This window comes from Neophocaena asiaeorientalis, unplaced genomic scaffold (assembly GCF_003031525.2).
Source record: "Neophocaena asiaeorientalis asiaeorientalis breed wild unplaced genomic scaffold, Neophocaena_asiaeorientalis_V1.1 scaffold91, whole genome shotgun sequence".
Taxonomy (NCBI): Eukaryota; Metazoa; Chordata; class Mammalia; order Artiodactyla; family Phocoenidae; genus Neophocaena; species Neophocaena asiaeorientalis.
The window spans coordinates 6222311-6248236 of NW_020173198.1; the positions used below are offsets into that span (position 1 = coordinate 6222311).

General features: G+C 48.3%; 1 protein-coding gene across 1 annotated transcript; it reads right to left on the reverse strand.

Moving 5' to 3' along the window:
- Positions 1 to 25904, reverse strand: SCNN1G (sodium channel epithelial 1 subunit gamma). Its single transcript, XM_024744696.1, has 13 exons — positions 25795 to 25904; positions 22141 to 22488; positions 19919 to 20228; positions 18054 to 18244; positions 16955 to 17058; positions 14251 to 14414; positions 5913 to 6011; positions 4255 to 4372; positions 3602 to 3680; positions 3461 to 3518; positions 3214 to 3272; positions 1798 to 1873; positions 1 to 1532 (listed from the first exon to the last, which is right to left on the reverse strand). Exons 2-13 carry the CDS (start codon positions 22455 to 22457, stop codon positions 1152 to 1154), a joined length of 1956 nt encoding a protein of 651 aa, XP_024600464.1. The 5' UTR covers positions 22458 to 22488; positions 25795 to 25904; the 3' UTR covers positions 1 to 1151.
- Between the last annotated feature and the right edge of the window lie 22 nt (positions 25905 to 25926).

The following is a 25926-nucleotide window of genomic DNA, read 5'->3' on the forward strand; positions in this document are numbered from 1 at the left end:
TGACAGTGTTCCAATAAAATTTTATTACGGACACTGATATTTGAATTGCATATAATTTTCAGGTCACAAACTGTCCTTCCTTTGATATTTTTAATAATAGTGAAAAAACCCCACCAGAAACCATCCAACTCACTCTTAGGTCACAAGCAAAAATAGGATTTGGCCTGTGTGTTGTCATTTGCAGTCTCCTATGCCAATCTCTGTGAGCGCTTAGCACGGCAGCCAGAACACTGCCCTCGAGCTGACATCGAGCACCTACTATGCGCTTAATACATGTTAGCTATGATCTCCCTGGGAGGTGTGAATACGCCGGGAGGCGGCTGTCCCCGGCTGGCTTGTTGGTGAGGCTCAGGCCATTGGTGGGGGTACGGGGTCTGCCTTGGAGGGGGAGCAGCTGAGCGGGTTATCAGGAGATAATCCATTATGGCTCAGGCTACCACTGGACAGCAGTGTTCTTTCCCTGGTCCTTCTCTGCTTGGGGAAAGGGCCCAGAGCACTGGCTTAGCTGCCCAGAATATGCCCCACACCCACCCTGGAGTGAGGACCTCCTGTCACACCCCCCAGGCCTCCCTCCAGTGTACCCTTCCCCTCCACACACGCCGAGCATTCTGGGCCAGCTCCTGCCTCAGGGTACAGAGCAGACCTCGCCCCAGTGTCAGTGACTAAAGCAGTTTATTCACAAGCGGCTCCAGCTCCAGGCCTGAAGCTTCCTCCTTCCTATCTTTGGCACCAGGCAGTGATTGTCAGGCCTCAACATCCTTGGGTCCCAGCCCAGGCTGGGGGAGTGGCTGAAACCCCCAGCTCGGGGCTTTGGAGGAGTCTTTCTCTCCGAAGAACTCTGTCAGGCTTCACTCCTGGCCTTTGTCCAGGCCGGCCGCATTTCCTCGGCCCCATCTGTCTCGGTAGCAGACGTCCTAAGGGTTTGGGCTGCAGGAACTATCTCATCCTGGGCGGCTGCGAGCATTGCTGGGTGGGGTCCAACAGTCCCTTGCGCATGCCCAGGCCCCGCCTTGTTCAAAGTAGACTTGTAGTCAATGTCTCTGAAAAGTCCAGAGTGGGTGCAGAGGATCCGCTCTGTGTGCAGGAGACAGGGTCTACGTTCTCAGACCATGGCTGGTGGTCCTGGCTCGGTCTCTCTTCCCCAGCCTACCTCAGGACTCAGCTGGCACCTCAGTGCCTGTGAGCTGTCTGGAGAAGGCCCTCTCCAAGCTCAAGGTGTTGTATCTGGGGGGCGGCGTGCCCGGCACCTGGGCTGCTGGGGCTGGAGGTAGGCACAAGGCAGAGGTGAAAGTGGGCAGGTCATCGTCTATATTGAGGCCCAGGTTGTCCTGACCCTGAGGGCTGGGCGGAGCCTCGGGGCAGGGGGACGCCTGTCTCCGGGCCCACCACTCCTTGGCTTTGTGCCACTGGTGGCGTGCGACGATGGACAGGGAGTCGATGAAGAAGACCTCGATGATCTCAATGATGCAGACAATGGAGCAGCTCATCCACAGGCCCAGCTGGCCACCGATGTTGGACAGAAGCATCTCGATCTGCAAGGGAGGCCAAGCCAGACTATCAGGAGGGACCCCCACCAAGTTGGCTTCATGCAAAGACCCCAGTTCCCAAGGGAGTCACTGGCTGGCCCTGGCCCCGAACAGGTTTGGGGGAAAATGGGGGCAGCCTTCCTGTCCCCTCTTACTCTGCCTGATCTGAGGCTTGGTTGGCCTTTGGTGACCCTACGAGCTCAGGCTGGACCCCCACAATCTGACTCTGCTCCCCAAGGCCCGGGACAGGTCCCAGGAGGAAGCCACTCACGCTGTTGGCAGGGCTCTCCACGATGGATCTCTGGTTCAGGTCTTTGTAGAATATCAAAAGTTTGGCCAAGTCTGTCCTGTAAAGATTCCAATAGGCGGGGCCAAGGTGAGTTGGAGGCCTTTGCACTCTACCAGATGGACAGCCTCTCAGCATGGCTCTCTCTCTCCTGCCCAGCTCCCAGCACGGACCAGGCTCTGAGCTCCACAGGGTCTTAGAACCTGGTTTATGGGTTTCCTTCTGCACCACAGAGCACATCTCTGGCCTGGGGCTGGTTCACTCATTCACTCAAAAACCATTTCCCCACCTGTAGACTAAGTTCCCTCAGCTGCATTCCCACAGTACAATGTTCTTCATTAAACCTTGACATTGTAGTTGTTTGATTGCAGTCTAAAACATGAGGCAGGTTGGGTATAAGGTCATAATGAAAACAACCATAATAACAGCTAGCATTTACTGACCACTTCCTGTGTTGCCAAGCACTGGAAGAACCTTATGTGTTCCAAGAACCTTATGTGAGTCAACTTACTTAATTCTCACAACAACTCTATGAGGCAGGTATGTTTTAACTGTACCCATTTTACAGATATGGCAACTGAGACACAGATCGGATAAGTAACTTGCCCAAGGCTACACAGCTCATGATTGGCAGAGCTGGTATTCAAACCTAGAAAGATCTGGCCCAGGGCTGGGCACTGTGGAGACAGTAGTGGCCCAGAGAGATGTGGGTTCACATGGCAATCCCCCCACCCTCTCCCATCTTTGTCTCCACCTGCTGAGGTCCCTGAACTCTGCCCTGGCTGATTTTTGCTAAAGGTCCCTTGGAAGCGAATTTCGATGTGGAAAATTCAAGTGGAATTAGAAGCTGCATGGCTCAAAGGAGTATTTTTCCAAGTGGGTTGAGATACATCAGGAAGCCATGAAATAAACTTACTGGGTCATGACCAGTACCTTTTACAAAATGAAATAGAAAAGATCAGATTGCATCCACAGAGAGATTCGAAATTTTTATCAACTGGTATGGGCACTAATCATTCAGAATTGTGCTGTGACCAATTGGGATGGATGTAAACAATTGGTTTGGTACACGAGTGTGCGACATTTGAGAAGCAGCCCGAATGCATTGTACATCATAAGGGAGTACTGTTTCATGACAATTGTATTTCAGTTATGTATTCAATGGGCCACAATGGAAAAAGTATTTTCATACTGTGGGTCATGGTCAAAAAGTTTGAGAGCCCCAGGTCTCGAGCAGGGCCTGGCTCATGACAAGAACTCAGTAAATATTTGTTGCATAAAGAAATAATGAATGAATGAATAAATGAATGAAAAGGAGAGCGTTTTGCACTGAGGAGTCAAGTGAGGAGGCTGGGACGGGGGCTGGCAGAAGCAGAGGAAGCAGGGTGGAGGTCAACTTACTTGTTGAGTTTTTTCTTTATTTGGCCTTGGTCCCAAGTGAGAACAGACAGCAACCATTTCTGTGGTGGAGAAAGAAGTGGCCTGGGGATGCCTGGAGAGACCAGAGCCAGCCTGTCTGCCCTCCCCTCTCAGCCCCAGCCCCTGACCCAGGCCTCCCCTGTGGATCACCCCTGAGGCCAGAGGACACAATCAGAACATAAGGCTCCAGGCTGAGGGCTCCAGGGGGAAGAGAGGACAGAGAACTCACCTCGGAAACCTCAGATGGCCACTGCGCCAGACTGGTGGTCAGCGTCCACTCCTTAAAGCTACGTGGAGAAGGGCATGGAGTGAGGGTGGGTGGCCTGGCCCAGCCCAGCCCTGCTCATCCCACTGCTTCGGGTCCACTCACCTGCAGGCTTCCTTGCACACCGACTGGCAGCCCAGCTCTCCCCAGACAAAGGCCTGGTGCAGTTCATAGTAGCAGTACACTGAGGGACAGGGCGCAGGGTGGCGTGAGCTTTGGGGTCACAGGACCCTTCCTAGGGTTTTCCCGTGGTGCCCCCATAGTCCCCTTTTAATGATTTCACCTTCCACTTTCTACAAACACTAGTTCTCTGGAAACAATTTCTGGCTTGTGATTTTGAGAGACAGAATACTGCCACAGCTAAGAACATGAGTTGGGGTCGGGGGCAGGTTAGCAGCCCTTGCTTTGGGTCTAGCTTTGTTGCTCCCTGGCTGTGTGACCTTGGGAAAGTTGCTTAACCTTTCTGAGCCTCAGTTACCTGTTCTGTCAGAGGATACTATCAATAGCTCCTACCTCCTGGAATTGACAGAGGTGGTCAAGGTTTTAGCACAAGCTGGGGTGTAGCATTTGATCCTTAATCAGAAAGTAGAATTCAAGCCAGGCTTCACAACAGGAGTGAAAGTGGTCGGTGTCTCTCTATCAATATCTCCCTCAGGCCAAAGGCCATAGGGGCAGGGTTCCGGGAGCGCCTTAGCTATTGACAGGGCTGGGCTGACCCCGCTCCTGGGGTGTGCAAGGCGGGGGTGGGTCTCACTCACTCCAGTTGGGGTGCTGACGGTAGTTGCAGTAGTTGGCTCCCTGAGGTAGAGGCTGGCTGAACTGGGCACACCCACATTTCTCCACCATCTTTGCCTGGAAGCACGAGTGAAGGCAGATCTGAAAGACAAGACCCAGGAATTCCCTTAACCTCCTTGCACGTGGATGCCAGAGACCCCTTCCCTACATCCCTCAGTCAGAGAGGGTCAGCTTCCCACAGCCTTGGCAGACAGAATAATGTAGCCCTCATGTCACAGCCGATTGGGCCACAGGGACAAAGCTAGAAAATTTATTGGGAATTTAAATAGATGTGGATGCCAGGTTGAGCCAGAGCTGTGGTGGTCATTTTCCATCATGTAAGTGCTGACCCAGATATAAGTGGGAAACTTGGAGCAGGTGCTAAGAAACAGAGAGAAACAAACCCAGCCCCCAACTTTCCGATTCTCAGGTCCAAGCCCTCCAGGCTGGATTCCTGGGGATCATAATAGCCACGAAGCTTACAGCATAAAAGCTAACAGTGTGGGCTCGGAAGGCAGGCTGCTTGAGTTCAAATATCAGCTGTGCTACCTCCCAGCTGTGTGACCTCAGGCAAGTTACTTAATCTCTCTGATGCTTTGGTTTCTTCATTTTTGAAATAAGTATAACAAGGCCTACTTCATGAAGTTGTGAGTATGAATTGAAAGATGTAAAGTGTTTGTAAATGGTAGCCTCTCACTAAATATTATCCAAAGTATCTTTCCAACGAGCTGACCCCCCCACCCCTCACTTTTTTTTTTTGGTCTTGAAGTCAGTGTGAATGTGTTTCTATTTCTTACAAGCAGACATTGTCTGACTACTGGTCTCTTTTCACTCAGTGTCTCCACCACCCCTCAGCTCAGCTCTGGTGGAAGCTAGTGGACTCAGTGCACTCAGGGCACGTGGTCCTTTTGTTCTGCTGGGATGATTCTCATTGGCTCTCTTAGTGTCCTGGTGGGAGGCGAAGGGCAGACTGCCAGAACAGGAGGCAGTGTAACAGGTGATCTCGCTCAAGGGTTGACATAGGTAATACACTAGCGGGTGGTGGAGATCATGGGGAACCAGAGAACATGTCTCGTTTGATAAGGCCACTCCACCCACTGTTTATCCTGTAGGAATATGGGCCCAATGTTGCCAGACCTTGTTTTTCAGGAGAAGCTAGAAATCTGGGTTTTCTTGTGAAATTCCCTGACTTTTAAACACCATCCAGGAAAACCAGGTGAGCAGGGTGGAAGGGACCTGGGAGCTGCCACTTAGCAGCCCCGGATCCAATCCAAACTGCCCTGGTGACTGCTGAAGAGCACACAAGTTGCCCAAAGCCATCAGTGGGTGAAGGGCATCCCTCACCCAGTGCCTCTCCCAGACTGCTTCCTCCTCCTGTCCCTTGCTCGCCAAGGCCCATTTAGGAAGTGGATCTCAGCTGTACATTCTGTTCCATGCAAATCTCAATGAATCAATTAAGCTCTGGTTACAGATGGATTGAAGAGGACCGGAGCCAGTTGGCATCATTTGCTCTTGAGGTCCTTGGATGAACCCCAGGATTCTAACCACAGTTCCCAGTCCCAGACACACCCCAGCCTATATATAACTTTGTTTCCTGGGTCCAGGCCACAACCCAGGGCTGGGTGCTGCCCCCAGCCTGTACCTGGAGGGAATACGTAGCATTGTAGATGTTCGTGATCAGCACGCCATTCCAGTCCTCCGTGCACCGGCTGTAGGGCTCACTCAGCTTGAAGGACTCCGTCTGTAATCACAGCAGCACACATTCAGCCCTGACCTCCCCCAGGACCCAGACAAGGGGCATTTCTAGCAGCTTCGAGGAGCTGAGCAGTTACCCAGTCATTCATTTAACAGATATTTATTGAGCACCTACTAGGAGCTTGATGCTATTCTAGGCACTATGGAATCCACAGTGATCAAAACAGACAAGTTCCATGCTCTTGTGGAGCTCACATTCTAGTGGGGTAGACAGATGGTCAAAAAGCAAATAAATCATTCTGGATCTTTTTTGATAGTGATCGATGAAACTGGGTAGAGACTAGAGGGGTTGGGAGGAGGGGGCAGTCTTTCTAAAAGTGATTAGGGAAGACGTCTTTGAGAAAAAGACAGGTTGGCTCGACATGGAATGGCAACAAAGAGCTGGACTTGCCAAGAAAGGTAGGAAGAGGATTAGACAGAGGCAGCAGCAAGGCTGGAGGCGGGAGAGGGCCAGGGCGGCCGGAACGTGCTCAAAGGGAGAGCCGTCGCTGGAGATGAGGTCAGAGAGGGTTGCCAAGGCCAAATCATGGTGGCCTCCTATGCTGTGCTGAGAAATTTGGGTTTGGATTTGGTTTTCAGAATGTAGCGAGCCACTGGAGAATCCACGGGGAGGGGCTGGAGGGATTAGAAAGATGAGCAGTGACTGTGCTGTGCGGGGTCCTTGTCTCAATGAAGGACTCATTTCCTACCCTCTTGTCTTCTGGTCCCAGAAGTTGACTTGAAAAAATGGACTTTCTTAGAGAGGACCAAAGAATACCCAGCAGGGCAGAATGATACCCTGATCAGAGGAGGTAAGAGCATCGTAACTCACTGTTCGAAAGCCTTATTAAATTAAGTTTTATTATGGCTTACTACGTTTGGTTCTAGCTTAATATTTGTCACTGCAAAGGAACAATCCAGACAAGCCAATTAAGAAAAAAAAAAAAAGGGTAATGTCTCCCAAGGGGGAATAACAACTGAATATATTGTGACCATATCATAGCTAGGATTGGGGGTGTGTATGTGTGTGTGTGTGTGTGTGTGTACAAAGAGTTTTGTTTTGTCTTTTATGAAATGGGGAGGGTAAAGGACAAATGGATGGCAGACTTATGGGAGGGAAGAAAATTCTTTTTCCTTTGAAGAGTGGATGCACAGAGAAAAAGGTGATTGGGTCGGGGGAAGGAATCAAGAAGTTTGGCGCAGGTAGAAACTACAGACATCTCAAGTGGCTATAATCTCTTTCTGTCTGAATTATAATTCATCTGTTGACCCATTAGTCTCCCTCAATTAATTGCCAATTAATTTGTCCTCCGGGGCAAAAGTGCTCATTTGAAAACGTTTAAACGGAGGAAGCAGAGGAAAGTAGCGGTCTGGTTTCCTCTCTTCCCCCCGGGGTGCCCACTCCAACAGGTCAGATCTCGATCCTGAGATCCAGACACACATCACACGTTCCCTTTGCCCTGCAATGTCCTCTTCTCACTAATAATAAAGAGTGAGTGTCTTTCCACGTCAGTACAGAATAAACAGACTTATGTCATTCCTCTAATAGCTGGGTAGCAAACTGATTTAGAGCCTCTAGTGCATGTCAGGGCTGGGCTGGGATCTGGGCACGAAGATGCCAAGCAGTGTCTTCCCTCGAGGACACCTCCATTCAATGCTACCCTCTAAGCTTCTCCAAGCAGCAATCTCCCTGATCGGATGTCCCTTGGAGCCCCCAGGCCCAGGATGTCCACAGAGCCTAGAGCGTCAGCTACTAGGTACAGGGCTCTACCTGCCTGTGGGGAGAGTTCAACAGCCTGGCATCTAGAGGAGAGGGTCCGTCCACTCAGGTAAGCCCTGTGCAGCTGGTACAGGTGGCTGAGGCTCTTTCTACTTTGAGAACTGGGCCATGGACCACTTCCAGAAAACCGACTGTGAGAAGTCATATTGTGATTTTTACGCTTTTTGAGCACTCGATGGCCCTTTACTCTGCAACAATGCTTATCAAACTCAGAGCTCCTGGGTTATTCAGGTTACTTCCTGAAACACCTGGGGCAGGGGCAGATGGGACCAATGGCCTTTTGAGAGGGGAAGAGAGGTCTTTAGCTTCTCAAAGCCTCAGCTAGATGTACTTGGACAGAGCCTTGGCTTGCTCTCACTCTCTCTCCCCCGCCGCCTTTCACTCCCCCACTTCACTGTCAGTTTACCAGAAGTGCTGATCTGGGCAGCGTGGGGAAACATTTCGGCTTCTGTCCTGACCCCTAGGGACCCGAAAATGAGAATGGGTATACATGTATGTGTGTGTGAGAGTGTGTGCAAGTTTAGATGGATAGATAGATAGATGTGTGTGTGGCGTGCACAGGTATGTGTAGGTGTGATTAGGCGTCTGTGTGCACATGTGTTGTATGTGGGAACAGGACTCATTTTTACCAAAATGAGGTCCTATCTGCTTCCTCCTGAGAATCCTGGAGGGGGAGGGCAGTCGCACAGAGTCCTTAGTTCACCCCTGTGCCAGGGAAAAGCCCAGGTGGCAGCAGGAGGCTCTAGGTGGAATTATGGGTGTTTTAACTCTTTTTTCTTTTGTTCTGTTTTTAAATTGTAATAAATCATAAACGTTATTTGTAATGTTATAAAACAATTTATAGATATAAATAATTATAAAAGTTATCTTTATGTTTCTAATCAATGGAGGAAGAAAGAATGATGCAACATATGATGTTAGGACTACTTGTTAAGAATTTGGAGGAATTCTGCATCTCACATCCTGCAGAAATAAAATTCTAGTGGGTTAAACTATCAAATGAAATAATAAAATAACTGGAAGGAAAATCAGCTCAGCATCTGATCTCAAGGAGGGAAAATCCTCAATAAACATAATGACTAAAGAAGAAAACAAAGATTTTGACTATGTAAACCTCTGATGTTTTTGCATGTGAAAAAGTAGCATAATGAAAACTAAAATGAAAGCACACACTGGGAAAGATATTTGCAATACATATGGCAAATAATTAGTACTTTCTATATACTATATGGAACAGATCAGTATCTTACTCAATATCTCACTCAGAAGGGTGTCACGAGGACAAGAAAAATCTTCCCTAACCCCTCTTTTTGGTTCAAATATTCTTCCTTCCCTTCACATCTCTTTTCTTAAAAAAATGTATAGTAAATAGCCAATATTTTTGGAGCACCCAATACGTGCCAAGCACTGTTTTCAATTTTCACATGAATCAACTCATTGAATTCTCACCAGACTATGCAGTAACATTATTATCATCCCCATTTTACAGATGAGGTAACTGAGACACAGAGATCACACAATCAAAATGCAAAGCTGGGGTTTGGACCCCAGTTGTCTGGCTCCAAAGTCTGAGCCCTTAATCCCTGTTATACATATGCTTGTGAAGAGAAGTGTGTGCATGCTTTAAGATAAAAATGTACAGTGGGAGGATTTCCCTGGTGGCTCACTGGTTAAGAATCTGCCTGCCAATGCAGGGGACACGGGTTCGAGACCTGGTCCAGGAAGATCCCACGTGCCGCGGAGCAACTAAGCCCGTGCACCACAACTACTGAGCCTGTGCTCTAGAGCCTGCGAGCCACAACTGCTGAGCTCGCGTGCCACAACTACTGAAGCCCACGCACCTAGAGCCCATGCTCTGCAACAAGAGAAGCCACCGCTATGAGAAGCCCGTGCACCTCAACGAAGAGTAGCCCCTGCTCGCCGCAACTAGAGAAAGCCGCGCGCAGCAACGAAGACCCAACGCAGCCAAAAATAAATAAATAGATCTTAAAAAAAAAATGTACAGTAAGGTTTGCAATGACAGTGAAGTCTCGCCCCTCTCCGGGGCCTGGCTCCACACTCCCCTGGGTGGATTTGCCCTTGCCTGCTTCCTCATCTCTCATTCGTGATCCAACCCATTGTACTTTGGTTTCTGTTCCACTCCGTCCACTGAAAACTGCTCTGGCAGAGAACCGATGACCTCTTGGCTGCCCAACCCAACAGCTTTTGCCCTTTACCTTGCTTGGCCTCTCAACTGCGTTTGGCACCCTAGCTAATACCTTCCTGGAAACCCTCTTCGTTTCTCTGACACCAACCCTTTCCAGCTTCTGCTGCTACTTTGGTCCCTCTATTTCTCCATTTTCTTTCTGCTCAGCCCTTAAACATTTGCATTCTGTCTCAGGTCTTGGGTGATGGCATTTCTTTCCAAGTCTAGAATTATGCTAGATGTAACCCCACCCTCAACCCCGCCGTGGCCTCCGGATTTTTCTCCTGAGCTCCAGGTTCACAGCATCTACTGGCAGGATGTTTTCACCTTGGTTTCCCAAAGGCACAACAACTTGGGTATGTCCCAAACTGAAATGGTTATTTTCTCCCCCAAACCTACCCTTCTTGTATTCCCTAATTTAGAACGTGGCACTTCCATCCAGCCCACTACCCAAGCCAGAACGTAACTATCAATCTAACTCCCCCTGGCCTTTCCTCAGTGACCTCGGTTGTCAAACCCTGTTGCTTGTAATACCTCTCAAATCCATTCACTTTTGCTCATCCCCACAGCCATTGCCTCAGCTAGGGCCTCGTCATTTCCTTCTAGTGTTACTGTAAATACTGTGCTGTCTCCAGTATCTTGATTGCACTTCAGCCAAAGCGGTTTTTCAGAATGACTCACTACATGGCTTCAAATCCTTTCTGCGACCCCTTTGTAATTGCTATGCCCTTTGCCTGGACTAGCCTTTCCTGATACTACTTGCCTGACAATTGTCCTTTAAGAATCCATCACCTAGAAAGCCTTCACCAAAAGCTTCTGTCCTGGCTCCCAACCACCCATCCATCTATCCAACAATATTTACTGAGGATCTACTACGTTCTAAGAACTGAGCCTGGGAACAAGATAGAGAAGGTCCCTGTTCTCACAGAGCTTGGACTTGCGTTGCAAAGGTATGTTATCTTCTCTTAAAGGTGAATCTTTGAAGGTAGGTGCTCTATTGTATCCATCTCTGAATATCCAGTGCTTTGGACACACATGCCTCAGTGAATGAAGGAAGATTAGTTAACCAACTGCCTGACAAGCTGAGTCTACCAGTTTAACATGCCTATCGAAAGTAAATAAATAACGAAAGAAATAAGAAAGGAAGTCTAGTTTGTTTGGACTTATTCTAGTGGCTCTCTGGTGACCTCTCAGTAATCCCTAGTTTTTTGTTGTTTTAAATGCTCGTAAGTCAGAACTAGAGCTTCCTGACCCTGCTCTGTGGCTTTGATTTTGTATATCTCAAATTAAGTGTAGCAGAAGACCGACCCATGCCTTTGTTTACCATCATTGCTAAAGAGAGCATTCGCTTAACAGTGTGATGGATATTTCTCTAAGCTCAGGGAAGAAAACCAGAGGGCAATTCCTTAGTTTTTGTACTTTCCCAAGCTCTAAGTGCGCAGACACTGTGAGAGGCAGAAGGTAAGAATGTGCTGCAAATCCCAGGTGCTTCTTCAAGGTACAAAACTGCCTGAGAAATGTTGGATCAAAATGTTCGCTATTCTGATCTGGGAGTTTTGTAATCCGCCAGTGAACAGAGGAATCAGAGACCTGACTCCTTAAGTAGTAAGCTAAAGGGACTTCCCTGGTGGTCCAGTGGTTGTCTCCGTGCTCCCAATTCAGGGGGCATGGGTTTGATCCCTGTTTGGGGAACTAAGATCCCACATGCCACACGGTGAGGCCAAAAAAAAAAAAAAAAAAGATAGTAACTTAAAGTCTTTTCAAACCACAGTTCGAGCAGGTTGGGGCTCAAGATTTTTCCTTGGGCAATCAGCATTCACACAGCCCAAGCTGGTACACAACACTTCTCACGTTGGAACAAATTTCCCACATTGAACAAAGCCACTAAATGACACGGCTTCACAGATGGTGCCATCCTGATGTTTTCTCTTGTCCAGGGTTGCCCTTTGATGGGACATGGTGAGGCACCGAAGCCACAGATGCCAGTTTATCTTCTCTGCTGTCTCAACTTAAATACCACTTCCTCAGGAAAGCACCCCTTGAACTTCCCCTCTTCTCCCTATTAAAAAGCCCTAAATCAGGCATCTCTGTGATATGCTCTCATGCATCCTGTGTTTCTCCTTAGCACGTATGATGATTAGAGTTAATCACCTGTGCAATTTTTTGTTTGTTATTGATTCTCTCTGCTAGACCCTAAGTTCTAAAAGGACAGCGACAGTCCTGGGGACACTGATGTAGCCCCAGCATCTAGCACACAGGATGTGCTCAGAAAATGCTTGTTGAATGAATAGATGATGGAGGAATATACAATCCCCAATGCCCACCATATCACTTTATAACTTACTCTGAAGCCATCATTTATGGCTGTGCTAAAGCTTTGGTGTCATCCTAGCTTTACTTTCTCTTAGGAAGACACACTTTTCTTCTCTCATTCTGAACTACTCAGGTTTCTAAAGCTGAGGTTCCTGAGTTTGTGGCCTCTTGAAATGACCACTGGAGTTTGGTAAAAATACAGATCCTTGGGCTCATCTCTCAGAGACACTGATTCAGTAGATCTGAATCTACTGACCAACAAGTTTGGAAACGACTGCGCTGGAGGAAAAATTTGTGAGGGATGAGGGCTAATATGTTTAATTTGGGATACTGAGGTTGGATATAAACAAAGGCATGAACAAAGAGTCCACAAGGAGATTTTTTTCCTCCATAAATAGGTGAAAAAATGCCACTAAGAATGACTATCAAAAATTATAATAGAGTTTCCCTGGTGGCGCAGTGGTTGAGAGTCCACCTGCCGATGCAGGGGACGCGGGTTCTTGCCACGGTCCGGGAAGATCCCACGTGCCGCGGAGCGGCCGGGCCTGTGAGCCACGGCCGCTGATCCTGCGCGTCCAGAGCCTGTGCTCCGCAACGGGAGAGGCCACAACAGTGAGAGGCCCGCGTACCATAAAAACAAACAAACAAACAACAAACAAACAAACCAAAAAAATTATAATAGATACCATTTTTTTCTTGACAGGTTAGCAAAGATTAAAAATTGGTTAATACCCGTGTGGATACAACCTTATTGGAGGACAACTTGGCTAATATGCATACTGACTGATATACTTCTAGGAAGCAATCGATGACTACACCTCACATTGCACCATTGTTTTTAGCTGTACCTGGAAACAATCTCAAGTCTATCAACAGGGAATTGCTTCAATAACTTACCCACACAATGGACTATTACGGGTCTTTAAGAAGAATGAGGCAGAATCTATATGTGTATTCATATGGAACTATTTCCAAGTCATAGTGTCAAGTGAAAAAGGGCGCAGAACAGTATTTTGTATTTGCATGAAAGGAGAAATGCCTATACCCACACACACATGCTTGAAGCGGACTATCACATCCCTGGCGAAACAGAGAAACAGCAGCAATAGTCTCTGTGCAGAGGACGGAGGGAACCAGAGGTCAGGGATAGAAGGGAGATACATCTGCATGGTAGGCTCCTTGTACTGTTCGGGTTTTTTACTTTGTGCATATACTCCCTTTAAATAAGTACTTAATAGTTATTCTATTAGATAGAGCAAGAGACAGAGACAGAGAGTGAGAGAGTGAGACAGAGTGAGACAGAGACTGGCATAAAAAGACCCCAGGCCTGCAAACAAGAGACTGTACAAGCATGGCCAGGGGCGTCTGAGCACGCCCCTCGCCTTGCCCTTGTGCTTCCATTGGGCGTGACTGACTCAGGGATTGGAGTCTGCAGCCCAGATGTGCTTTCGTTGACAGGTGTGAGTGTTCTCAGCACCTACTGAGGTCAGAAAAGGTCAAAGACTTGAGGGGAGTGGCTCTCGGTAAATGAGGTGAAACTGATGGAAGTAGGATGGTCCAAATAGACCTTTGATGGCCCAATGACTTTCCAATAGTGGTTTACATGCCCCAGTGGCCTCTAGGTGTCCCAGAAAGGTGTTAATCTGCTCTATTTATACTAGTGACAAATACATAGTTAGTGTCTGACCAGCACAGGTTCCATAAATGCTGACATTTGTCTCTGGAACAAGGAAGGTTCCTTCAATTCTTATCCAAAATGGCATCCTGTCCTTGTTCATCCATACAAAAGATACAAAGACAGCCTTTAGTATAACTACTAGAATGACCACTGGGGTAACCATTGGAAAATACTAGACCATGCTTCCTTTTGAAACCAACAGTCTTTTCCATAAGCTGCACCTCACTGGTTATCCTTCAACAAAATCTGTCCTCCTCCCCAAGCCGACAGGAATCAGAAAATTCTCTTACCAGGTGCATCCCTATGGAGGTGGCCATGGCTGTCTCAATCTCTGTTCCCACATCCTCGATGAAGGGGTACTCATACTGCCGATGGACAATCACCTTAGCCCCAGTGGAGGACACCAGGAAGGGGTTGTACTCCTCTTCGTTTAGGTACAATATGACCTGCAGCCCTGGGAGGATAAGGCAGCCTGCTGTGGTCAAAAGCCAGGAGAATGTTCCCTGGTGGTCGCCTACCTCTCCCACTGCTCTGAGATTCTCAAAACCAAGACCCAGGCATTTCCCACAAGTGAAAGGTAGACAAGGGTGAGACTGGAAACTCCAGCCTGACTTGTTCGCTGCTCTGTCTCCAGGGCTTAGCACAAAATAGGGCTCAGAAACAGTGTCACTACTGCAGGTTTGCTAAGCATAAGGAAAACTACTACCCTGCCCAAGACACGAATCTCCATGTGGTTCTCTGAGATGGGGAGTTCTGCTGGGCACCCAAAGGGACACACAGAGCTGTGGCTGCTTAAACCCTCAGGGAGAGACACCAGTGGTGAATCTGATCACTGGCCTAACTCCTCTCCCTGTTCCCACTCTTTTTTTTTTTTCTCTTGCGCCTGCAGTCTAATCTGAGCCCAGCAGACAGAGGGACCTTTTAAAATCAGGAATCAGATCAGGTCACTCCCTTGCCTGAAACTCTTTAGTGGCATTTCATTGCATACATGGGGATGCCATAGAATAAAGTCCAGAAACCTGACTGTGGCTCTCAGGGAGATGATGATGCCTCCCTCCTCACTCCACTCTCCCCTTCCATCAAGAAGCTCCAAGCAGGCTGGTCTTCTTTCTGTTTCTGCAGCACACCAAATCCATTTCCTTCTTGGGGTCCTTGGACTTGCTAGCGCCCAAAATGCTCTTCCATGGACCTTAATGCGTATTTTCCATCTTTAAATAACCCTCCTTCCAGAGGCCTTTCTGGACCTCCTTATCTGAAATAAACCCCCCATCTCAGCCCCAGCCACTCTCTCTACCCGTGCGCTGCTTTGTTTTCCTCATAACCAGATAATATCTATGTGCTTGTTCACTCATTTATCTGTCTCTCTGCAACAAAATGCAAGCTCCCTGAAAGCAGAGATGGCATCTGTCTTATTCACCACTGTGTCCCTAAGGCTTGGAAGAGGGCCTGGCATACAGAAGACACTCAATAAACATTTGGTAAACAAATGAGAGCAGGGCCTACATGAGTTGAAAGAAGAGAACTTTGAGAGTTATTCTGACTTCTTCTATTTGTAAGTAAAGGAAACAAAGCCCAGAGTGGGGAAGCGATTTGCTCAAGGTCACACAGCCCACATTCAGCAGAGCCAGGATTGTGCAACAGTTCCCAGACTACTTCTTCTTCCCACCGACGTGTGTGCCCTGAATTATGGTTTCTTGCAGATTTGGTAAGAACACAGAGAATACAGTAACAAAGATGAGGTGTCCAGGTAGGTTTTCCTCCATGACAAGACCTTGCCTTTCCTTGTAGGAGTATATCTATATATCAAATCATGTTCAATTTGTTTAGGACCTTTCAAGAATTCCTTTTGTAGGTAAACCAGTCCAGTCTGTTGAGTTCCTGCCTTCTCTACAAAAGTCACAGTAGTAGAGTAGTAGTAATACTAATACTGGCGGTAGTAATTATTGGTGGTGATAGTAGTAGCAGCAGCAATGGTAGTAATGGTAGTAACAGTAGTAATGACAACCACATCTAGCATTTATTGTGTGTATAGCGTGTGTTATGGACTGAATTTTGTGTCTCTCCGCAGGTTGCCCCTCTACCCTATTCATATGTTGAAGTCTTAATCCCCAATGTGATTGTATTTGGAGATTCAGACTTTAGGCAGGTAATTAAGGTTAAATGAGGTCATAAGGGTGGGCCCTAATCCCATAGGATTAGTGTTCTCATAAGAAGAGGAAGAGCCAACAAAGCTCTCTCCACAGAAGACAGGCCATGTGTGGACACAGAGAGAAGATGGCCAACTGCAAGCCAGCAAGAGAGTCCTCACCAGAAAGTGAATTTGCCAGCAACTTGACCATGGATTTCCAATCTCCAGAACTGTGAGAAAATAAATGTCTGTTGTTTAAGTCACCCATCTGTAATATTTTGCTATGGCAGCCCAACCAAACTAATACAGTGTGTATCAGGTCTTATTCTAAGTGCATTTTATATTTTGTCTTCTCAATTACCTTGTATCATCGATACTACTATTATTCCCTCATTATACATGAAGGGGTGTAACTTGCACTGGGTCTCACAGTGAGTGGCTGAGCTGGGTTTTGGCTCCAGAATCTGTCATCTTAACCAAGATAAAGGTGTGTTTGCTTCCCTAATCTCCTGTTCAGCACGTCTGGATTTAAGTCCATCTGGAAGCTGCCTGCCCAGCATTACTCACTCCAGTTACAAGCTTAAACCCGAGTGGTTTCCCTGGGAGAAGAAACCCCAGGGTTGTCCGTGTTGCTCTCTCGAAAGCAAAGAGGAGATGTCAAAAAGGAAAACAGACTCTGATAAAGAAGGAAAGAACCGACATGGATGTTGATGGAAACACTGCAAGAAGAAAAGTTGTGCCCCAAGTTTCTGGCCAGGTGGGGAAAATCTGCATCTCTGGAAGGCCTAAAGCATCCCCAATTGTCCTGCTGCCAGCATGCTTGCCATTAGAGCACCCCAGGGTCTCCTTGGTGCAGATTTCCTTACCGTATTCACTGCCTCCCATGGAGGTGCTGAGGATAGTCTCATTCTGTCTATTGTTGAATGTGTAGCAATTCCCATACATTGGATGGTGGAAACGTGTGAAGTTCCTATGCGGGGGAGAATACAGGTCAGAAAAGGGCCGTGCTGGGAACTCCCCTCATGCACCTGAGCTGAAGTCCAAATGGGCAGTGCTAATGGGCCAGCTCTCTTTTGTGGACAGTGGATGATAGACATGACTTACTTCCCCCATCTTTCCTCTGATAGATGATAAACAAGGCCCCTCATCCAATTGACACATGTTGATGTAGAACCACTCTCTGCTTTCTGTTCTCCCTCTTAATCTTCTCACCTCCATCTCCATCCTGACTTGGCATTCTTTGTGCCAATATATCTGCCCCCCATTTCCTCTACTCTTGAATTTCTCAGCCAACACTTGACTTTTTTCCATTCCAATTCCTGGCAAATGATCCCCAGAAAAGGAATTACATCATATGTATCCTTATACTGACTTTAGAACCCAACCTTCAGGGAGACACCATTCCAATCACTCAGTTTTCGCAAGGGTCAGTATATCAACTAACATATAGAAAGGCTTAGTATTTCAAAAGAATGAAGAAAGCACTTCAGATAAGCAGGAACACTCTAGAATGTCCCGTGACTGCCCAGTCTCTACCAGGAATCTGAGTGTTATCTTAAAGGTGGAAAGTTCTGAAAGTTCACACATCTCTACATAGACCTTTCTTCCCTCCCTCTTCTTTCCCTCTCTCCTTCCTCCCTTTCTTCTTTCCTTCCTGTACTAGATCAGTGGTTCTCACTGGTATGTGTGATAGTAATATACAAGGTTATATGTCCACCATCAACTACTCTGTTTCTGTGAGTAATTTAATGAATTTAAGGATATTTTGACTCTACACCATCTCCACCTTCCTCACTGACTCTAGAGCTGAGCTCCTGTATAAGTCGTTTTCCAAAAGTCACGGTCAGTGAGAAGAGCACCTGCTACTCCCAAGACCTCAAGTTGAGCTTCAGGTGCATGCAAGGAGCCCAGCACTCAGAGCCGCTGGTCCTTGGAGCTGCGAGAGCAGCCTCTTCCCCTACTGACCTGGCATCACAGGACTCCCCATCAAAGAAGCAGGTGACCAGCAGCTCCTCAGCAGAGTAGCTCATGTTGATTTTCTTCTCCAGAGACACCTGTGCCATGATGTTCATGTAGTGCAACTTGTACCACTCCCGGATGGCATTAACCCCCGAGGTGAAGGTGTAGACTGCACAGCTGGATGTGTCATTTGAACACTGTGAATAGGAGGAGACACCAGGATGGAACTATCAGCCCTACCAGTGGCCTTCAGAAGGACTGTAAGGAACTGAAACTCTAGATCAAACACTCAGGGGAACAGGAGGGATATCTGGGGCAAGGATGGGCTTCTTCTCACTTCTGGGGCCTGGGATACATCATTCTCAAGCCTCAAGGACCAAGAAGGGGCTGAGTAAGGAAGGACACAGAGCCTCACTCTCATGACTCCCTACCAAGCGAGAAGCAAAATCAGCTTCTTCAGGGTCCCCAGACATCCAGGCTTTGACTGATTATGGCTACTGAGTTCCCACCCAACTCTCACCATTTCCTATTGGGTCAACAGTCTAGAAATCGAGATTCTAGCCCAGACTCTGCCACGACCTCTCTGCAGAATCTTGGGCAAGGCATTACCTATCCATTATTTCACCTACAAAATGTTGACCAAAATACCATCCTTCCCCACCTCACATGGTAGTTGGGAGGACCAGCATTTAAAATACATAATAATGAGAGATTTATAGGGAAACTGTGGTATATTCCAGATGTTCTCATTACACAGGACTTGAAAACTCTCCTAAAAGATGGACACCAGGGCTTCCCTGGTGGCGCAGTGGTTGAGAGTCCGCCTGCCGATGCAGGGGACACGGGTTCGTGTCCCAGTCCGGGAGGATCCCACATGCCACGGAGCGGCTGGGCCCATGAGCCATGGCCGCTGAGCCTGTGCATCCGGAGCCTGTGCTCCGCAATGGCAGAGGCCACAACAGTGAGAGGCCCGCGTACCGCCAAAAAAAAAAAAAGATGGACACCAAAGGATGGATTTTTGTATCAAGGAGAACTTTATCTTATATAAGGACCCAGGAAGACTTCCAAAAGGCTCAGCGATTTAGAGAAAGGGCCATTTTTCCCCAGGATTTGCAACTGGAGCCATGAGGTCTCAAAATTGGCAACCGAGACTATAAAGTGGAGGTAGTTCTCATCTTGCAGAGGTGGCTGGGGCACAGAGAGGAGGGTGATGGTTGAGTTTGGCCAGGAAGACAATGGAATTCATTTCTGGTGAATGGCTGCTTCTTCAGAGTCCCTCAAATGGGACCAAGAAGGAGAGATGAGAAGTCAAGCTTTAGCACCTCACGAAGGCAAGTGCTGCTGGGAACACTGTGTGCTGCTCATTTTCTATTTTCTTCCTTCTGGTATCTGCACCCCAATTTGGCTTTGGTAGAATTTCCTTCCACCCTTTGGATACAGTCAGCTGAGACTGTCCATCAAGATGTCCTACCCTATGTGAGCCATCAGCTGACCCAAACTTGGCCAATCAGATAGTCCCCAAATGGGATCTGAATCCATCTTTATGGTTGGGTTAACAAAAAGACTGAAAACAGTTGAAGCTTATTTAATCCAGTAGCAGTATCTGAAACGACTTTTCATCATTTCTTGCCACTGGGATCCCTGAATCTTCCCTAATTTCTGTCCTTCAAGAGGCCTCCATGAGCTACTGGTTACCTTCTAAGACATTTTAATCTTAAGATTGCCTGGATCAGTTTCAGTTGTTTGCAGCTGATTCACCCTAACTGAGTGTGTTTCTTCCTGTGGGACTATAGGGCTAGTGGCAAAGGAGAAACCTGCCTGGACACACTATCCCATCCCATTCCCCGAAACCGTGAGGATGTGCATCTTACCAGCTGGAATCCTACCGAGCCCTTGGACTCATAGACATGCACGACGTCTGATGCCGTGTGAATGATTCTGCCACTGACTTTCCGCTTCCGTCCTGTGCGGAAGTCCCTTGCCTTGCTTGTCTCGCCCTTATCGAAGGCCAGCAGTGGGATCAGGTTGAGGAATTTTGACCCTGTGCCCTTCCTGGCCGAACTCCAGGACTCTGCCTCTCGGCGTTTCCGAGATGTAATCTCTGAAAAGCCAAACAGGGTCTTCAAGCTCCCTCTGGTCTCCTGTTCCAACTCAGCTAGAAGGTCCCGCACGGCACTGTACCTGTCAAGGTGGGAAGGGGGAGTCAGGGATGGAAAACCCCTCTGGCAGAAAGCTGGCACTACCCCATGCTGCTTTCCATCGATGTGCGTCAGCCTGTGCCCATCACCCCAGAGCACTTGGCCAAGAAAACCAGGCCTTTTATAATTTGCCCCCTCCAATGTGACCACTGGCTCAAGTAAATGGGGCAGGCTCCCCTATGACCCTTGTGTGGCTTCCTGTGGTTTCACCTTTGCCACCACTGTCTGCTTGCTCTCAGGGTGTGTTGATGAGTTTGCCCCAACCAGCATTTCTGGAGTGGTGACTGTCAGGTGCCTCCCATAAACCAGCCACAGTGAAGACAAGTAAATAACTGCTAACCAGGAGTCTCCCCAGGGGGCAGGCTCTGTCTCGACCCAGCATACTTGCCCCTGCCCATGGGTTCTCCTCGAATCAATGCTGGGAGGGAAGAGGTATAACTGTTACCTTGACAGCCCCCAAGGACACAGAAGCATGATCTGGGAGTTGACTACATGAAGCATAACAACACCATCTTTTAATTTTCACAATACCAAATGGTCCTGGCCTCCCTCTTAACTCTCCCCACTCTCTCTCTCCCTTGCTAGGGGCACAGGCCACACAGCATAGTGACTGAGCGTATAAACTCCAGAGCCAGACTACCTGGGTTCCAATTCCCCATTCTGGTTCTGGATGTGTGACCCTGGACAAGCCGTTTAGCCTTTCTGTGTCTCAGTTTCCCCACCTGTAAAATGGGGTTATTGGCAAGAGTCAATGAGTTTATTCTATCTATCTATCATCTATCTATCCATCCATCCATCCATGTATCTCTGTGTGTATGTATGTATATACACATATATATATACACACACACATATATGCTGTTAAATGGTCACTGTTATTAATTTTATTAGTGTAATTATATTTGTTAATATTTCAATCCTCTACTACAACATCAGCTGCACTAGGACAAAGGCTGTGTTTGGGTCATTCACTTCCGTGCCCCAGAATCTAGCACAGTGAATGACAATTTGTAGATGCTGAGTAAAATATTATGGAACAATGGATGAAAGGAAGAAAGGAGGGGGGTGGGAAGAAGGGAGGGTGAGGTAAAGGGAGGAAAGGAGGGAGGGAGGGATGGAGGAAGGAAGGAAGGGAGAAAGAAAGACAGACTTTGAGGTGGAGGAGGAGTTTAGACCTGATTTTGATGTTGAGCTTTGCCATCAACTCATTGATGACTCTGGGCGAGAGAGTCGCCCCTGCTCTTCCCTTCTCCCCACCCTCACACCTGCTCTGACAAATTCTGCCAGATTCCGATGTGCCTCACAGATCAGTTTTCAATAATCCTGAGAAGGATTCCTATGACCCATTTAGAACAGGTCCTGCAGCAGACAATTGGGCAGTACCAAGGGCTGATCCTGCCCAGAGCCCAGTGATCTCAATTAGTGGGGCTGAGTTCGCTCAGATGAGCTGAGATGCTTCTGGAAGTCACCTAGGTGTCACGTCTGAGTCAGCCTCCAGCTCACATTCAGGGGAGAGTGAGGGTGTGAGCTTGGAGAGCTCAGGGGAAATGGCTAAGCTGGGCTGTGTGTGTGTGTGTGTGTGTGTGTGTGTGTGTGTGTGTGTATCTCCAGGGTAGGAGGAATGCTAGTTCATTCCGGGCTCAACCACCAAGCAAAAGTGATCCTTGCAGCCTCCCTCTCTTGCCTTCCTTGAGCTAGCCCATCCTCAGAAGTAGCTGATGGACTGAAACCTTGGTACAGATTTCAAACCTGGGAGAGGGCAGTTTCCCAACACTGGCAATGAATTCAAATTTCTAAAAAGCACGATTGCAGGCTGGAGTGTGTCACCTTTGGGAGGGGCATTGGCACCTGGAGGGGGCGTGACCCCCCTCCCTGTCCCTGCTCCTTCCTCTTACCTGTAAGGATTGATGTTGCAGATGGTGACAGCAGGAAAATCCAGCTTCTGGAAGTGGACTTTGATGGAGACAGAGACGGTGTAGAAGGATGAGATGAGGAGGGCACACTGCCAGAAAATGAGGGCCACGGCTGTCAGCGTGAGCAGAATCCAGAGCAGGCGCCGGAGGCGGCCACGGGACACCACGATGCGGCGGCAGCCGTGGGTGTTGGTGTTCAGACAGTACCACCGCATCAGCTCTTTGATGGTAGGTGCCTGAGGTCCCCTCACGGGCAGATTCTTCTTGATTTTGGCTTTGATCTTCTCTCCAGCAGCCATGGTGAAGATGGGACTTGGCGGGGCAGGCAAGCTGGAGGGGCAGAGAAAAAAAAGCAGGTGAGTGGGCACAGCCCGGAGGCTGGGCACTGGGAAACACCAGCCCTCATGTCCTCAGAGGCTGCCTTCCTCTTTCCCTCTGGCCTGGACAGTCTGTTCTGAGGCCTTGACCCTTGCTCCAGGATATTTGCTTTTGGGTCACCACAGCTGCCAAAGAGCTGCCTCCTTCTCTTGTGGCCCCCAGGCCAAGCTCTCTGGAGGCTGGGTGAGGTGTAACCTGTGAAATCACTGCACGGTTTGCAGGAACTTCCCCCTAGGTGCTTGGAGCAGGAACCCTCTGGGCAACCCCATCCCAACCAGCCTCCACACCCCTCTTATCAAGCTTCATCGTGATTAGAGCATCGAGGGGTCTGATCTTAGTGTCTCCATTAGCTTGCCTTCCTTATGGCATCGTTCCTGCCTTGCCCTGCCCTCTGGTGCCCAGCTCAGTGTCTGGCACAGAGCAAGCACTTTGCAAATCGATTCTAACAGATAAAATCTGCCAAGAGAATTTCCAGGCAGCCACTCTAGATCATGTCCAGTCCCTTCCCAGCCCAGCTGTATCTTCCCAGCCTTTTCTCAGCTGCTTTACTGCAAGTGGAGTGTTTCTGTTTCATTTCTGTTTCACTTCTCTTTACTGTCAAGCCCTTAGTGTTTCTAGAGCACCTGATATAATAATAGCCTACAAATATTGACCACTTAATATTTGCCAGGCACCATGCCATATTTCCTTGATTCTAAGAGAATTTGGAGAATACACTTCGATTTAATAAAACTTTGTCTGGGGAAGAGTGTTGGAAAGCAAATGATCGTGCTTTCCATGCTGCCCCTGAATTACAGAAACTTTACAGTGTGAAATAATAATCTTTTAAAAAATGAACTAAAATAATATATAGTCTCATTAGCCTCACAAATGCATACAGTCTCTCTCTCCATATATCATATATATATAATCAATCTCTCTCCAAATATATATAATCTCTCTATATATTTCAGTTCATGTTTCAACAATGCCGTAAGGTAGGCATACTATTATTACTTCCAGATTACAGAGGAGGAAAATGAGCTCAGAGAGGAGGAGTAACTTGTGCAAAATTACACAGCTAGGCGCTGGATTGGAATCTTGCAGCCTTTATCACCATGGTATATGCCTTGAGGGGCCCGGTATTGTGCTGGGTGCTGCCGCCTCCCCAAGACAGTTAATTAACAGTCCGTGGGACTGAAGTGGGGGGTGGAAAGAGATGGAATCCTGAGCTATTTAATTCCCAAACTCTGGGTAGGTAGTGTGGCCACTTCCTAACACTAGTATTGGTGAGCACTGGTACTGGGGAGGGGGAATATGGAAACTCTGTTTCCTATGCCTACCGTAGGTGACAGTGGCAAATTACGATATACTTGAATTTGGAGTAGGATATACAGGGCAGTCCCCATGCCCCATCACATTCTTCAAGCAGGATTCTAGCATTGAGGAAATACTTTTTCTCCACCCCGAACCCATGGGGTATTATCCAAAATCGGGAGCTGGGGCAAAGGTGGGAGGCTTTCAAGTTAATGATGTTAGTGGGTTTCAGGTTTATGATGGCAAGGATGTAGAGTGCTGTGGAAGGAAGGTGAGACATCCAAAGGCAGCCAGACCACTCTAACCCTCCACAGACGTATATGATCTTGCTGTGATCTCTGACCCTCAAAATTATGCAAGAAGCCTCTTGGCAAGAAGAATGTGATTTACTGTGTTTTATCATTTAAAATATTGCCCATCCTCATCTCCTCTCTCACTACAATCCAAAAGCAAAAATTAGCAAGAGTTTGTTTTAAGAAACCTAGATGCAGGTACAATTTCCTGTCAAATAAAACTGCAACCCAGGGAAGATTTTCTCCTCTGTGAACGTTCAACAGAAACTGTGATTCTGGAAGCTTCTGTCATCAAACCCTCCATTTTCTCACTAAAGATAACTCCTGGGGTCCCTCTGCCCCATCAGCCCCTTATCCAGGACTACCTTGACCCCAGTGGATCAGCCACCAATGTTAGTGAAACCACAGGTGAAAGAAGGGAACCCATCTTGCACAGCATAAAACATATACATGTTCACACAAATAATATTTCAACTTATAAACAAAGCAAGGTTGTAGCTACCTTTAGGTTATACTGCTTGATTAAACAAGATGCCCCTGTGGAAGAATTAGTAACTGACACCCAGCACTCACTCTTCTAAGCACTTTCCAGGTATTAACTCATTTAATTTCCACAAATATCTTCTGAGATAGGCACCATAATTTTCCCCATTATACACATGAAATTGAGACACTGAGAGGTTAAGTAGCTTGCCCAAGGTCACCCTAGAAAGCGGCTGAGTTGGGATTTGAAACCATGCCTTTAACTACAAACTGCTCCTCAAATAATAATAATAATAACAGTAACAACAACAGCAACAGCACGAACAACAGAAATAATAGCAGCTATCATTTATTGGCCCCTTACTCTACTCCCAGACTTCCTCCTCCTACTCTTTTCACACATTACCTTATTTAATCCCCATTATTATTACATGAGGCACAGAGGAGAAGACGGAGGTGCAGAGTTTAGGCAACTTGTCCAATGCCACACCGGGAGGAAGGATTAAAAGAATTCTCTGGAGTTCCGGAGTCCCTCATGATTCTCTACTGCACCCCTCTCGCCCATTCCCGACCTCAACTATCCCCTAGACCTCAGCGATGGAACCCAAGCCTTGGGCTCTGGGCGCCAGGCCCGCGCTCATCCCGGGGGGCGACTCTGCAGCCCCTGACCTCCCCGCGCCGAGAGACTGGCTGCTGTGGCCGAAGCCACGTCTGCCCCAGGGCAGCCCGCGCTGAGGCCGCCGGAGAGAACCCAACCAACCCGCTTCAAGTGTTTGCTACATTCTGCAACCCCAGTCACCACAGAGGAAACATTCCAGAGGGGAAAAGGAACGATCGCGGTCAGGTCCACGCGTCTCACCAAGGCCAGGAAGGGAATGAGCGGGTGCTGGGTGGAGAGACGAGGCGGGGCGCGGCCCCGGACACCCCAGACTCGGTTTCTGAGTAACTCAGAAACGTCTCCCGCCCCAGCTCTGCGTCCCGGGCCACGGCGAGGGCAGACAGCAGAAAGCTGGACCGAATGGACTTGGGAAGGTGTCCCAGCATCCCAGGTACCGGGAGGCAGCCCCGGGCTGATGCCCGCTCCGCCGCCGACCGGGAGGGCAGTGTCCGGGAAGCCCAGGGACCCCGAGGCCACTCCGGTGCCTGAAACCCCCAAGCTGGTGCGACCCGACCCGGCTGGGCTCACCTCACTCAGTTCCGAAGGGCCCGCGGCTAGCGTGTGCGCGATCCGGGTACGCTCCGTTCTGCTACTCGTACAGCGAGAGCATCCCGCAGCCCCAGAGACCAAGGCTCCTGTGGGTTGGGCCCCGCCCCCTGG

Bases quoted from the DNA above. Each gene is read 5' to 3' on its own strand.
- SCNN1G (XM_024744696.1), bottom strand. From the start codon at position 22,457: ATGGCTGCTGGAGAGAAGATCAAAGCCAAAATCAAGAAGAATCTGCCC. The intron at 18,245-19,918 runs GTAAGATGCACA...TCCTATTCACAG, and splicing joins GCTCGGTAGGATTCCAGCTG to TGTTCAAATGACACATCCAG. The intron at 1,874-3,213 runs GTAAGTTGACCT...GAATCTTTACAG, and splicing joins ATAAAGAAAAAACTCAACAA to GACAGACTTGGCCAAACTTT.